The sequence below is a fragment of the Hemiscyllium ocellatum genome, chromosome 24 (genome assembly GCF_020745735.1).
Source record: "Hemiscyllium ocellatum isolate sHemOce1 chromosome 24, sHemOce1.pat.X.cur, whole genome shotgun sequence".
In the NCBI taxonomy this organism is placed as follows: Eukaryota; Metazoa; Chordata; class Chondrichthyes; order Orectolobiformes; family Hemiscylliidae; genus Hemiscyllium; species Hemiscyllium ocellatum.
Genome location: NC_083424.1, coordinates 27817387 through 27832740, shown reverse-complemented (window position 1 = coordinate 27832740; position 15354 = coordinate 27817387). Strand labels below are relative to the sequence as shown.

The following is a 15354-nucleotide window of genomic DNA, read 5'->3' as shown; positions in this document are numbered from 1 at the left end:
ATAGTTTTATTGTATAACTCGAATTCTTGATCATTAAATTCAACTTTTTTTTCCTTTTGCTGATAGTACTCTGCATTATTTATTTTCACCCTTTTCTGCTCATTCAACTGCTTGGTCGACTGGGCAAATTCTACCCCTCAACTGTTCCCAAATTGAACTGTTTGTATTCTGTGAAAAGCTACAAAGAAGTACACTTCTCTATAGGCCATCTCCATAGAAACATGGCATACTTTAATAAATGCTGGCCCTGCCAGAGAAACTCCACGCCTCATGAATGAATTTAAAAAAGACTTGGATCCTTCAAAAAAACAAAGTAAACTAATGATCTTTTATCTTGAAAATAGTGTTGATTTAATGAACTGTGTAAACATTTTTAAATGAGCTGAACATCTATCTTTAGTTTTTTTTGATCCCACCAAAAAGTCCTTTTGCATACAAAGGTACCCTTAGGCTCTTTGATCTGGGAACAACACAGATAATTTTTAGTTCCTTACCAAATAACTAGACCTCCTATTCCTGCCAATAGTTTAGAGGTGACTCGTCCATTGTTCAAGTTTTCTCCCTTTCAACTCTGGACTTATTTATTAAATGTATATTACTTTTTGAAATAGTGCAGTTGTGATTACCAGCTTCTGAACAAAAAGACTTTCCATTTACCTATATTGAAATTCAATTCTTAAATTGAAAAGTTACTTCCTAAAATCTGACTTAATTATAAAGTCAGACATGGCAACATCCTGCATTAAATTTCATCTGCATGCCCACCTACTCCAGCAGCTTGCCAATGCTCTTGCAGTTGGTCACTATCCTTCCCACAGTTTTACTTTTTTACTTCCAAGTTTTATGTCAACAGCAAATTTTGAAATTAGGCCTTTTGCGTCCAAGTCCAAATCAATAATCTGTTGAGAAACTGTACTGCATGTGCTAATAACAAATCCTGTGAAATCTGCACCTTGTCTGAGAAACAGACAACCACCAGTCAGCCAACTTTGTATCCCTACCACTGTATCTATTTTGTTCTGTTGACTTGTCAGCATTGAAGTCTGTTACATGACTCATTATCAAAAGGCCTCAAAGTCCATGTACACTGCATTAGCCATGTGGGCGTATAGTGGTTATTACATTGTGGTAAAAGCAGCAGTGATACAAAGTCATCAGCAGAGATTGCTGCTGCATGAAACAGTATTGCTTGGTGGTGAAAGCTTCAGGGTCTTTTGGTGAAGCTGTAGTGTCCCTACCTCTGGGCCTGAAGGTCTTGGTTCAAGTTGCAACTGCTTGTAAAGGTATGTCTGAGCAGGTTGATTACAAATAATTACTGTCAAATTTTATTTCCTCAACACTTAGCTCATTAAAAATCTTAATCAAGTTAGTTAGCCAGGAGTCGTTTAAATTGCAATGTACAGAATCTGGAATATAGGTAAAACGGAAAGGAATAATTGTGCATAGAAAAGACAATTTCAAGATTTAAACTTGAAATATTTTGATAGCTGGTTGTATACATTGCAACTCCCTACAAATCTAATTTTTAATTTCAAATTGATTTCACTTAACCAAACATTGGACTAAATTTTGATTTTATTGATTTACATTGCTTCATTTAAATTATTGGATACTTGCAATTCTCAAACACATTGCATTATTAGTGTTGTAAACATTTAATAGGTAATATTCAGCCGATCTGTAACATTTTAGTGTAATTTAACATGTAAAACAAAGATATAAAATGGATGTGAAGAATATTTAAGAATTCTTCAAACTTTTGGCAAACAGACATCCAGCTACATTATGTACAGAAAATGACCTGGTCTCTCCGTGGCTTATGTTGAGTGAAAAGGTTTACCTATGTTGGTTCTAAAACTTGATATTTTGCAGTCTTGTCTGCTTACGTGCTGGGGTGTCCCTTTCATAATGAAAGGATAAGTTGGATCTGGGTGACAGTTAAATATTTCTTTCTCATGTTTTTTCTCTTGCCTAGGTGAATCTGTGTCGATCATCAAGCACACGGATCCAGTACCTGACCCTCGTGCTGTGAATCAAGACAAAAAGAACATGCTATTTTCTGTAAGACACTTGACTGTCTAGATTTAAAATGCCTCTGATCTCCAGCACCTCCAGGTCCTCACTTTCTCCTATATTAAAAGGCACCTCTACTTAAGAATAGGCAATGCTTTCAAGCTGTCGCAACCCAAATACTCATCTCTACTTATCATAAGATTATAAATACAAAAATAAAAAGCCACTTTCACCCTTCAGTTATCAAATTGGTTATACTGGAATTCACTTATCAGGGTGGCTAGCAATTTTATTTTTATTTTTCCAGCATAATGTAATTTTAAATTGATTTTAACTACCTTGAACTTCAAATAGGACTCTCTCTCTCTAGTAAAGCAAATTTGTTTAAACTTTCCTAATATTTTTGACTCCTTCTGTGTCTCAGACAGAAATTACAGGCACATATAGTTTCAGTCTGTTGCTGTTTATACGTACAAAACCAAACCATTCAGTAGTAAAGAGTAGCTCTAAATGAAGACTGATGCCAAGAAATTGCTTTGGCTCAGGGATTTAATATTGTAGGATTGACCTGCTGCCATAATCTTCTGGACAGTATTCAAATATGACAGAATGTTAACATGTTTTTAATATTTTTGTTGCATATATAATACTGAATTTTGTAAAGCTAGTTTTACAGGAGAGAAGTGGGAATGCAAGTTTGTTTTCTATTTCAAATGCCAATTCTACAATTGAAGACTTTCAGATTTCTCCCCAAGCTGATCTTAAGGGCTGTAGGTCTTGGCATAGCCAGTGGCAACACCAGAAAATGTGCCAGATTAAAATTGATCACAGATTTAATGCATTAACCAAAGGGGGTTTTCCAACTGGAGCTCTTTTGATTTGCCAAGGAAATATTGAATTTATAATCCCACTGTTTCATTACTGTTTGTTCCTGGTTTTTGACATGACAGTATGTTATACTGTAATTGTCAGGATTGAGTACAGATTTGAATCTTCACTTGATTTCTGATCTCTTTTGCTGTCTTAAAGGCTGCGAGGTGAGTGTTAGTTGAATGTGCCTGCCAGTATTACATTCAGTTTTCTATTAAAAGTCCAGTAAAATAAAAGCAGGCAAAGCATTTCCTTCCCTTTTTTTTAGTGTATTTAATGGCTGTAACTTGTGGTGTGTCGTGACAGATGATTACCAGGCTCACTTAATTGTAAGAGGACCCAGAGCAGTGGTCCAAACCCAAAAGCCACCTCTATCTCACTAACATTCACAGAGGGTTGCTCCCCCGTATCCCACTTTCACTGACTTGTGCTCTAATCCTGGACCTTGGATGGGTCCAGGGCTGTTTTCCCTGGAGCATCGGAGGCTGAGGGGTTTATAAAATCACAAGGGGCACGGATAGGATAAATAGACAGTCTTTTTCCTGGGGTGGGAGAGTCAAGAGGGGAAAGATTTAAAAGGGACCTAAGGGGAAACTTTTCCCTGCAGAGGGTGGTGCATATATGGAATGAGCTGCCAGACAAAATGGTGGCGATTGATACAATTACAACTTTAAAAAGGCACCTGGATGGGTATATGAATAGGAAATATTTAGGGTGATACGGATCAAGTGCTGGCAAATGGGGCTAGACTGGTTTAGGATATCTGGTCGACATGGACAATTTGGATTAAGGGATCGGTTTCCATGCTGTACGTCTGACTCAATGATGTTGATGGCAGTGCCAAGCTGTTAGCCTCTCCATTGGTCAGTAGTTCTCAACAGGCAGGACTTTCTTTGCTGAAGAGCCTTTTGATAGAACCCCCAGAACTCTAGGAAAAGTCTGCACACTCATCTTAAACATGATCCCTATCAGCCTGGCACAGTTCTGTTCATTGAGTGTAACATGAAGTCTTACGTGGATTCTTTTGGGATCTATTTTAGGCATTTACGTTTGTGTGCTCTTTTGAATTCACATTAGCATTCATTCCTTGAATTCTTGGTCTTTGTGTAAACTGGTAATATACATTGGGTTACTGATCATTTAGTGCTGATAACTATAAGCTGGAAAGCTAATATCCTTATATCTCAAAGTCCAAAATTCTGAGTTTTATAAATTTAACTTTAGATATATCACTAAAATTTACTACTTTTTTTTAAGGGGCACTTTGAGGAGGATCATTGAAGATTTTAATTCATCTTGACTTTTAAATGGTGTCATTTACGTAATTCTAGCTGTATAATTTCATGGTCGCATCGTGTCTGGCAAAAGTAGATCCTCTATTCTGAATTCTAAACAGTCCACTGCAAAGTTATTTTGCTGAACTGTCAGTTCATGGGGAAGGCATTGTCATAATACTCCACACTCATCGGTCTAGATGTACTGTCTTAATGGACCACTTGGGCCACTGGTTTTATACACTTGTTTTGATTATAGTTTCCAGAAACTGGCATCCCTTTAACCAATTTGCAGATTTCTGCTTCTCCAGTGACACAGGAGTTCCTGCACTTATGGGCTGAACCTACCATCTGAACTGTCCCACAGATGGCCTTCTCCATAATCCAATCTCTAAGGGAGAGAACAAATGTAATTTCAGCTGTTTACTCTGGGTTGCTGCAAGCCACATTTAAAAATCATCTTAGTTAGCCTCTCATTTTCCCTTGGGTTGTAAAATTTCAAAATTGATCATCAGCTCATAAGTTAAAGCTGCTTACAATCTAATTGCACAAATTTTAATTTTGAACTTGAACACTCCCCCACCCCCTAACCTAGTTACAGCTTTCAATTAAAAATCAAATTTTGAGCACGAGTGCTCCCAGTTAAATTGTAAAGCTGTCTTTGATTTAAACAATCTTATAAAAATCAAGTTTTTGTTTCTGGCTGTTGTATGGCACTTGGTTTGAATGCTTACATTTTGAAGATTTATCCATCAATATGCGAGAGCAGATCTTTGCAAACTGAGAATTACTAAATTTGAAATAGGTGACTCTATTGATAAAAGATGATTTAGAAGAGAGAGTTTATAGGTCAGGTAGTTGGGGATTGCAGGGTGCTTGTAGTTCATGGATGATTGTGTGAATTTTTTTTGTATAAGAATATACTCAACTAGTTTGAGTTTCTTTGCTGTTTGTTTCTCAATCTGGTGCAAGTAAGCATCGTTGAAGCTATGAATTATAAAGTCATACAGCATAGAAGCAGACTGGTCCAACTTGTCCCTGCCAACCAGACATTCCAATCTGACCTAGTCCTGTTTGCCAGCATTTGGCCCATATGCTTCTAAACCCTTCCTATTCATGTTCTCATCCACATGCCTTTTAAATGTTGTAATTGCACCTGCTTCCTCCACTTCCTCTAGTAGCTCGTTCTCTACATGCACTACTCTCCAACGTAAAAAACTTTCCCATCTCACCTTAAACCTATGTCCTCTAGGTTTGGACTCATCCACCACAGGAACAAGATTTTAGTCGTTCACCCTATCTATGCCCTTCATGATTTTATAAACCTTTGTAAGGTTTCTCTCAGCCTCTGATGTTCCATAGAGAAAAGCCCTAGCCTAATCTCTTCCTTAACTCAAATCCTCCGATCCCAGCAATATCTTTCTGCCCCCATCTCAAGTGTAACAACATCCTTCCTGTAGATGGACAACTAGAATTGAGCACAGTGCTGTAAAAGTGGCCTCACCAATGCACTGTACAACTACATGATGTCCCAAGTGTGCCAAATGCTGCTTTCTTCCCATGTCTACCTACACCCTCTTTCAAGCAAATATGCAACTGAATCTCTTGGTCTCTTTGTTCTGCAGTGGTCTCTAAGCACTACGATTAAAAGTCCTGGCTTGCCTTACAAAAATGCATCACCTCATTTATTAAACTCCAATTGCCACTCGTCAGCCAATTGGTCCATTAATCAAGGTCCTGTTGTACATGACATAATCTTCTTCACTGTCCACTACATCTCTCACATTGTGGTGTCATCTGCAAACTTTCTATCCATACCTCTCTATATTCACATCCAAATCATTTATGTAAATGATGAAAGGCAGTGTACCCAGCATTAATCCTTGTGGCACACTGCAGGTCATAAGCCTCCAATCCAATCTGAAAAGCAACCACACCCTCTGTCTCATATCGTCAACCCAATTTTGTAATCACATGGCTAGGTCCCCCAGATCCCATGTGATCTAACCTTGCAACCAGTCCACCATATTGAAAGCTTTGCTGAAATTCATGTAGACAACATCTATTGCTCTGCCTTCATCAATTTTCTGTCACCTCTTCAAAAAACCTCAGTCAAGTTAATGAGATGTCTTTGTGCATGGGAAACCACATGTTGACTATCTCAAATCAGTCCTGGCCTTTACAAATGATTGGTATTGCATACACAATCAAATTGTTTAGGATGCCAACCAACCTTGTGTTTAGTGAAGTGGTAGAGCTGATACCTGAATGAATAGATATAATAAGTACAAACAAAAAGGAAAGTTTTCATTTGTTAATGGAATGTGGGTGTCACTGGAAAGGCTATTATTTGTAACTTATCACACAATACAGTCAAACTGCGGGACTTGGGCTATTACAGACGTCGGTTTAGAGTTCTCTTGTCAGTCTGGGCTCACATGTAGGCCACACTGAATAGTAGATTTTTCACTTAAGGATGTTAGTGAGCTCAGTGTTTTAGTTTCATAGTCACTTACTGAAATTAAATGACTTTTCTAGATCTATTATGTGAATTCAAATTTTGCCAGCTGCTATGGTATGACTTAAATCCATGAATCTCCTCAGGCTGTTTGGATGAATCTGGTGAACATTACCATGACACCAATATCACCTTTGTGAATTTTCTCTTAATTACTGAATTAAACTGCTGTGTATTTCTAGTTTGTTTAGTAATTAGCTGTTCTGTTAATATAGGACTGTCTGTGTAAACTCCACACATTCTCCCAGTCTCTGCGTGGGTTTCCTCTGGGTGCCCTGGTTTCTTCCCACAATCCGAAGATGTGCAGGCCAGGTGAATTGGCCATCCTAAAGCTGTCCATAGTGTTAGGTGCATTAGTCAGAGGGAAATGGATCTGGGTGGGTTATTCTTCAGAGGGTCGGTGTGGACTTGTTGGGCCGAAGGGATTGTTTCCACACTGTAGGTAATCTAAGCTAGAAGTTGCTAACTCCCCATTTTGAGGTAAATTAACTGCCTTTTCTCTTGTAGGGTACAAATGTTGCAGCTGGAAGGGCAGTTGGAGTTGTTGTTGCCACTGGTACAAACACCGAAATTGGAAAAATTCGTGATGAGATGGCGGCAACTGAACAAGAGAGGACTCCACTTCAACAAAAGCTTGATGAGTTTGGTGAACAGCTCTCCAAAGTTATTTCACTCATCTGTATTGCTGTCTGGATCATAAACATTGGCCACTTCAATGACCCTGTACATGGTGGCTCCTGGATCCGTGGTGCCATTTATTATTTTAAGATTGCAGTTGCTCTGGCTGTTGCTGCTATTCCAGAGGGTCTGCCAGCTGTTATTACTACCTGCCTGGCCCTCGGCACAAGGCGAATGGCAAAGAAGAATGCTATTGTGCGGAGTTTGCCCTCTGTTGAAACGTTGGGTTGCACTTCTGTTATCTGTTCTGACAAAACGGGTACTCTCACTACAAATCAGATGTCTGTCTGCCGGGTAAGTGATTTTAAAGCACACTTTGGATTATTTTTACATTTATTTTTAAGCAACTTAAAAGTGCGGGATTGTTTCTGCACTGTTGGCCTCTTTAATGTTTGGTGGAATGGAAGGATGGGAACTGAGAGAATTAAACTCAGAGCTTGGAAGTCTGTTTCAGAGAGATGAAAAAAGTTCTATTTTCCTGAAAAATAATTGTCCCAGTCTGCACTTATTAATATTATAATCCCTTTGTCCTTCAATTGACATTGCACGTGGGAATTTATGCAACATCCTCCGGAGAGTGCAACTCGAATGGCAAAATGCCAATGAATAAAATCGATGGTGAAATCCATTTTAAATGTTTATCACACTTAATTATCTGTTTTATAATTAGAATTTTTACATTAGAAATAGATTTAGTTGGCTTTTATTTAGACTGTGGTGTGTCTGCATCATTTTGTTTGGGTTTGTGTGCTACATTAAAAATGTAGCATCTTGCCAAGTTATTTGGTGGTAATTAACCTGAAACAATTTTTTAAAAAGTTATTCTTTTAGCACAAACTTAAAATCTCAAGTCACTAACTACAGACAGATCTTGAAACTATTGAAAGAGTTTAAATTAGTTCATTTGTCCTTTGTGTCATCTTCAGTTTGTAGGATATGTGCAAGATTTATGTGAGCTGTCATACGGTCAAAATTGGCTGCTAAAGTAACCTGATTGTTTGTCTCATGGACTAAAAACGGACTCCTGTGGGAGTACGATTTATCTACTCCAGCTTGGTGTAAAGAATCTTTTGACCTAGACAGTAAGATTCTCACTGCTTTCTCTGATCTCATGAGGCACTTCCATAGACTAAAATCTTTGCATGTATTAGATTATCTAGGGCTTCATGTACATGTATCTCAATTCTTTAAAACTATTTCCAGAAAAAAGACTTGTGCGTGCATGCAGCAACAGAGCTAAATGCTGATCCAATGTTCTTTAACAATCAGTAGAATCTTGTTGTGTAAAAGAAACTTTGTGTCAGGTAACGTGTTTTGTCATCATTGAGGAATAAATCTTTCTAGTCATTTTGATTTGATCAGCTGTTGCTATGCTATTCTTCACTTAGACTGTCCATTGCTTTGTGTCATTTTCCTAGATGTTCATTGTTGACAAAGTTGAAGGTGAACAGTGTTTTCTGAATGAGTTTTCAGTAAGTGGCTCCACCTATAGTCCTGAGGGACAAGTGTAAGTACTCATACTCATTCATTTTCAAAATTATTTTTCAACCTGGAACTTGAACATGTTCAGCTCAATTTAAAAGTATGGGCCAGTTGTCTGTGCACTGTAATCTACCCTAGGTTTTGAAGTGTGTGAATGCATTTAGTATACACCAATTTTCCAAGAAAATGCTTCCACTATAATCAAATTAGATTTTTGTTCCTACATGCCATGGACAATAAAATAAAAAAAACTTTTTTTTAGACTATATTGATGTTTGGCACTTGGGAAAATTGATCACAATTGCACAATGCAATTACCACTAATCTAGTGCCTCTTTCTGCAGGGGAGGGTGAAGAGAAGGAATTGAAAACTATTTTTGCTGGTTTCTTTCCAAGAGGATGTAGTAGGTGAACCTGATAACGAATAACAGCGTGCAATGCTAATGCAAATAGAGACCTAATCAGGGATGCAACATCTCCAGTAGTGAACTGTCCATCAGAAGGTAATAGAAATGGCAGGATTAGGACATGACCACATATATTTGTATGGTTACAAAGATCTGTGACCTAGTTTTATTTTGTGTCCTACCTCTAGACGATAGAATTCAAAAACTCCTTTTCAGGCTTTACAAATGAAACATGTTCGATACCTACACTCAAATTCAAAACGTGGCGAGTGTAATATGGATAAATTCCTCCTGTATCCATTGGACCTTGGTTAAAATCTGATTTCAACAATGTTCAAATAGTAATCAAACTTTTTTCAATATTGTATACTTATTTGGGTAAACAAGTACCTAGATCCCAAGTTTGTGTGCCCAAATCTAGCAGTCCCTTATGATGTTTGACCTTAATCCAACAAGATGACTAATTTTGGTAGATTGATTAAATAAAGGCTAAGTATTTGGATTTGCCTCTAGACTTCTGTCATATGTCAGAGAATGGCTTAATCTTGGAGCTAATCATATTAAAGGTAATAACTTTGGATATTTGGGGTGGGAACAAATTATAAATAAATGAAGTTGTTAAATATTTTTCAGAAGATGCTGTTACTCAAGGCCTACCTTCCCAACCTTTTTACACCAGAACCTTGTCCCTTAAAACTTTGTTAGATTTTTGCAGGCCTGTTTGATTATTTATTGGGAAATGTTCAAGAATAAACCAACAACTTTGTACTAAGGTTGTGTGAGAGGATTTTTGTCAGGTAAAAATTTAGAAATTTCTAAGCAGAAGAAGCTGGTCATGAAATTAAGGTGCTGTTAATTCCACACTGCTGGTGTCACATGAAACCCCAACCCCCAAAAAAGTTAATATATAAAAGCAGTAACTTGCATTAATATATTTTGCATGGTTCAGAAATCCCAAAGCAAAACAATGAGTTACTTGCAGTTTAGCCATTAAGCTTCTGCTGACTGGGAATATAAGTCCTACAAACATCACAGATAATGGCAAAAAAAAATTTTGAAATTATAATGTTAGTTTGGAGATAACTAAACTAAAACATCAGAAGATCACCTTTTTTGCTAAAGGGGTATGATGTGATTATTTTGCATCCACTGAAGGGGCCAGTATCTTGCTATAATGTTGCATTTGAAGGAAGCCTGTCTGCAGCATTCTCTCCATCATGCAGTGAACTGTTAATCAAATCTTGAGTTTAAGTCTCTGGAACAGGGCTTGAATCCACAGCCTTATGACTGAGAGGTATGAAACCCATGGTTGTTACTATATATGCAGAAAAAGGAAATTGAGAGTAATTTGTGCTTTGTACCTGAAAGAGTATCCCAACCTACTACATGTAAAATTTTATTACCATTGTTGTATGTAAGGGAACAATGATGAAGAGCTCAGGTAAATTTCCCTTCCTGAACCTCTTCCAGACTTGATGCTAACTGAATCATACAACACAGAAACAAGCCCTTGGCTGCCATGTCTTTGCTGACCAACAAACACTAAACTACACTAATCTTTTACCTGCACTTGTTTCATAGCCTGCAATACCCTGGTATTTTAAGTACTAATTCAAATGCTGCTTAAATGTTGAGAGTGCCTGCCTCTGCCACCCTCACAGGCAGTGCATTCCATATTTCCACCACCCTCTGGGTGAAAAGTTTTGTCCTATTACTCTAAACCACATTAAACATTTGCTATTTGGTCTGAGACATGTCTGCTATTGCAAATAAATTCTCATGATATACACTGTCTATGCCTCGATCAAATTCCCTGTCCGTCTCCACTGCTCCGGGGAAAACAAACCCAGCCTATCCAGTCTTGCTTCGTGACTAGGGCTTTCATCCCAGGCAACATCCTGATGAATCTCCTCTGCACCCTTCCCAGTGCAATCATGTCCTTTCTAATTGTGCAGTTCTGGTTACCACATTTAGTATTCAGTCTGTGGCCTAACCAATGTTTTGTAATGTCATTCACAATTTTACATGAAACAGTCTTTGTTTTTATTATCTCTATTGTATTTGTTCTTTCTAAATTAATTGGCTATTTAAAACTTACATAACTGAATTTCCAGTTTCTGTAATTTTGAATAAATACTGTAAAAGTTAATTTTCAGGAATGAAAACATAAATACTAGCAAAATGTTCAATCTCTGCTCTCTCAGAATACAGTTGGAATGAAATAATTCTGGTCACGTGAACTTTAGTTACCAATGCAAGTAAAATTCTTTACCAAGCGCACACAGCATTTTTTCGTTATTAATGAGGGAAATGGCTAAGCAGGAATCTGCATTGCTTTAATGGCTTGTTTTAGTTTTTAAATGCTGTCACACATTGAGTAGTCTGGTGATCAATAAAATGCTGACTTTGGAAAAATAATAGATTCATTGAAAAATATTAATGTTTTTATTTTTCAAATGAAAGTGACGGGTCTTTTTTGACCTCTGACTTCCATTTGTGTAAATGTGTGCCTGTATTTAAACCCTTGCCTTTAAATAGCATCAGAATGGTGCTAATGGGGCAACAAAACCACAGCAACTCGGTCACATTGTTGCCAAAAGTGTCTGATATTGCACAAAGTGATCTTGGATAACTGGGGCAAATTTTGCATTTCATTATCTGGAATGGGTGTGACTTCTAAAACTTCAGCAGCACTGCAGTGTAAGTGCTTGTACAGGCAATGCTGTTATTTAGTTCTTGTCTTGAGTTGAAATTAAGCAATGGAGCACATCAATTGGATCTTACACACTGCATTGGGTTGCAACTGTAAAATGATCCCCCAAGATGAATAATTGTTTGCAAATCTCAAATGCTTTTAATTTGGATGTGGTGGTTTCCAAAATAAAAATGCAAATTTGCAAAACCTGAATCTGGTTTGAGGCTGTTGCCACTAACACTGCTGTGGCTGCATACAGTTTATTAGTTCAGTAGAATAGTCTGGCCTGGAAATCTTAGTTAAATTTAACTTTTGTTTTGCAGAGAATTGGATAACAAAGTAGTGAAATGTTCTGACTATGATGGCCTTGTTGAACTGGCAACTATCTGTGCACTTTGCAATGATTCTTCTTTGGATTATAATGAGGTATGAATCTAACATTGAACTTCCCATGACTGTACATGTGAGTAGAGGTCATTTCAGCACTGAAAGACTGAAGTTTCATAAAGAGTAAAATGGAATTGGGAGAGAGACCGTATGCAAGAAGTAGATGGGTTATGGATGAGATGGTACAAAGGAAGACAGTTGTGATGGTGATGGTAATGGACACAACAGGAGATATTAGTGTTGATAACTATTATCTAATGGGGGGGGTACTTCACTGGGTCAGATTCTGTTTTAAGGGGAGAAGGAAAGTTGAGGATTTTTGTCCTGAAGTTGCAGCAAATGTTTTTGTTTATATCTCCAGTTATTGTCATGCCTAGCTGATTAGTCAGGTAGCATATTGGGTAATTGCTACTTGATTGGTCTATCTGTCATGATTTATAGATTTCATCATTGTCTATATTTAAATGTTAAGGTTGTTTTTAAAATAAAGAATAAAATACTGGTGATGGGGAATATGAAGGTTTCCACCCTTAAAGTCTGGCAAAACTTAAAACCTTCTTTGCAGTCATACTTGAATATTTCATTGTGAGATTGAAATGTATCTCCCTGGTATTTGAAACTGAACACGAAATCTCTCAAGTTAAAACATTTCCCTGCCAGATTGAAACAATAGTAATTGTTCTGCATTATAGTTCAAAATCTAATATTTCTTTCCCCAAATCAAAATCACTCTAACCGTGGGAAGAGGACTCTAGTTGCCATGTTTAGTAATATCAGAAATTATTTATTGTGGTTTTACTGTCAAAGCTAATTCATTTTGCCTATAATTTTCAGACCAAAGGAGTGTTTGAGAAGGTTGGAGAAGCAACAGAGACTGCCCTTTGTTGCTTGGCTGAAAAAATGAATGTGTTTGATACAGATGTGAAAAATCTATCTAAGATTGAGCGTGCCAATGCCTGCTGCACTGTAAGTATTTTTTAACTTGTAAGCAGTTTCCTTTTACTGACAGGAAAAAGTTAAATAGAAAATTTGGCTTAAAATATATTATCTGTTTCTCTAGGTCATCAAACAACTAATGAAGAAAGAGTTCACTCTGGAGTTTTCCAGAGACAGGAAATCGATGTCTGTGTATTGTTCCCCGAACAAACCCACTCGTTCATCTATTGGCAACAAGATGTTTGTTAAGGTAAAACATTAGTACATTTTACCATATGTCCCTCAGATACTGTTGATCATTTTGTAGTTTGACATTCAGTAAATGTTTTGTACTTTGACATAGATAAATTGGCCACTATATTTACAAGTAGTGCCATGCTGAAGCCTTGTACTATCCCAGTGATGGTTTTGAGCAAACTTGTCTGAGTCTGTTTTGAGCTCATGACCATTACCTACTAATAATCATTTAATTCTGTCAGTTCAAAGTTAATGTTGTGTTGAGCATGTCACATCCATGCTCAGAAATGGTTAGCAGAAGCAAATTCATTATCAGAGAGCAAGCTGTCAAAGGTATCAGAATGGTAGGGCCGAAGGGGTTATGTTGTGCTGAGAATACAGTAACTTCTGCTTTTTTTTTCCCCCCAACAGGGTGCCCCTGAGGGAGTGATTGATAGATGCTCATATGTTCGTATTGGAGCCAGTAAAGTGCCCCTATCGGTGTCGGTCAAAGAGAAGATTTTGTCTGTTGTCAAAGAATGGGGTACTGGGAAGGACACACTTCGTTGCTTAGCACTGGCTACTCTTGATAATCCAATCAGAAAAGAAGACATGAATTTGGAAGAGTCATCAAATTTCATTAATTATGAAGTTAGTATTGGCATCAGAAAAGACTTTAATATGTGGCTGTAAACTTTGCGCTGGTAACTACAGCTAAAAAGTAAATATTGTCCATTATGTTTAATGAAATGACAATTAACCATATTCAAGTTGAACATAGGAGAGAGCTATCATCGTACAGTAAAGTCTCTCATCCATTCTTTTCAAGCATTCATTACTGTCTCTGCCAAACCTTCCTAAAAGAATTCCAACACCCCTTTATTTACGAATGCATTATACAATCTTATATAAATGATATTGTGCTATTTGTATCTTGTCAAAGAAACTACTGAGCTTTGATAATTAAGTGGAATAGTTAGCGAGCCAGTGAGAGTCGATTGTCAGTGGTTATGGATTTGTACAGTTCTAGTAATTTATTATTCATGCATGGGATGTGGACATCACCAGCTGGGCCAGTATTTATTGTCCGCTTCCAGTTGCTTTTAAATACCTTGCAACGTGAACCACTGCAGTCAATGTGCTTTCGGTACAATGCTGTTAGGGAGGGAATTCCTAGATTTTGACACAGCAAATCTAAAGGAACAGTGATATATTACCAAGTCAGAACGGTGAGTGGCTTGCAAGTAGTGGTGTTCCCAAATGTCTGTAGCTTGTCCTTCGAGATGGTAGTGGGCATGGATTTGGAAGACGCTACCTAAAGATTTTTGACTATCTGCCGTGCATACTGCTACTCTGGAGTATCGGTGGTGGAGGGAGTGGATACTTGTGGATGTGGTGCTGCCAACCAAGAGGCCTGCTTTGTCCTGGAAGGTGTCAAGCTTCCTAAGTTTTCTTTGTTGGAGCTGCACTCACCCAAGCAAATGAGGTGTTCCATCACCCTGCTGACTTGTAGATAGATGGTGGGCAGGCTTTGGGAAATCAGGAGGTGGTTATTTCCTGCAGTATTCCTAACCTTTGACCTGCACTTGCAGCTGCTCTATCTCTATGGCTAGTCCTGTTCAATTCCTCAACAATGGCAACCCCTAGAATGTTGTTAGGATGGGAATCAGTAATGGTAACACAATTGTTCCTTGAAATTCAATGGTTAAATTCTCTTGCTGGAGGTAGTTTTTGCCTGGCGTATGTAGCATGGATGTTACTATATATAGATTACAAGATTTGATTTGGAGATGTAATGAACAGCTGTCCTATTTGCATTAAGTTGCTACCTAATGCAACTTTTTGCTAAATGTCAACTTTAGCCTGGACACTGGTCTT

The 15354-nt window shown here is 37.7% G+C and overlaps 1 protein-coding gene across 2 annotated transcripts in view; it reads left to right on the top strand.

Moving 5' to 3' along the window:
- The window catches only part of LOC132827122 (sarcoplasmic/endoplasmic reticulum calcium ATPase 2), a 91450-nt gene that overhangs the window by 51915 nt on the left and 24181 nt on the right, over positions 1–15354 (top strand). For both annotated transcript variants that reach the window (XM_060843624.1, XM_060843622.1), the window contains exons 7-13: positions 1976–2061; positions 7183–7647; positions 8772–8860; positions 12261–12363; positions 13159–13290; positions 13385–13510; positions 13909–14127. In XM_060843624.1, the coding sequence (XP_060699607.1) occupies positions 1976–2061; positions 7183–7647; positions 8772–8860; positions 12261–12363; positions 13159–13290; positions 13385–13510; positions 13909–14127 (1220 nt within the window). The remainder of the gene's footprint in view (positions 1–1975; positions 2062–7182; positions 7648–8771; positions 8861–12260; positions 12364–13158; positions 13291–13384; positions 13511–13908; positions 14128–15354) is intronic.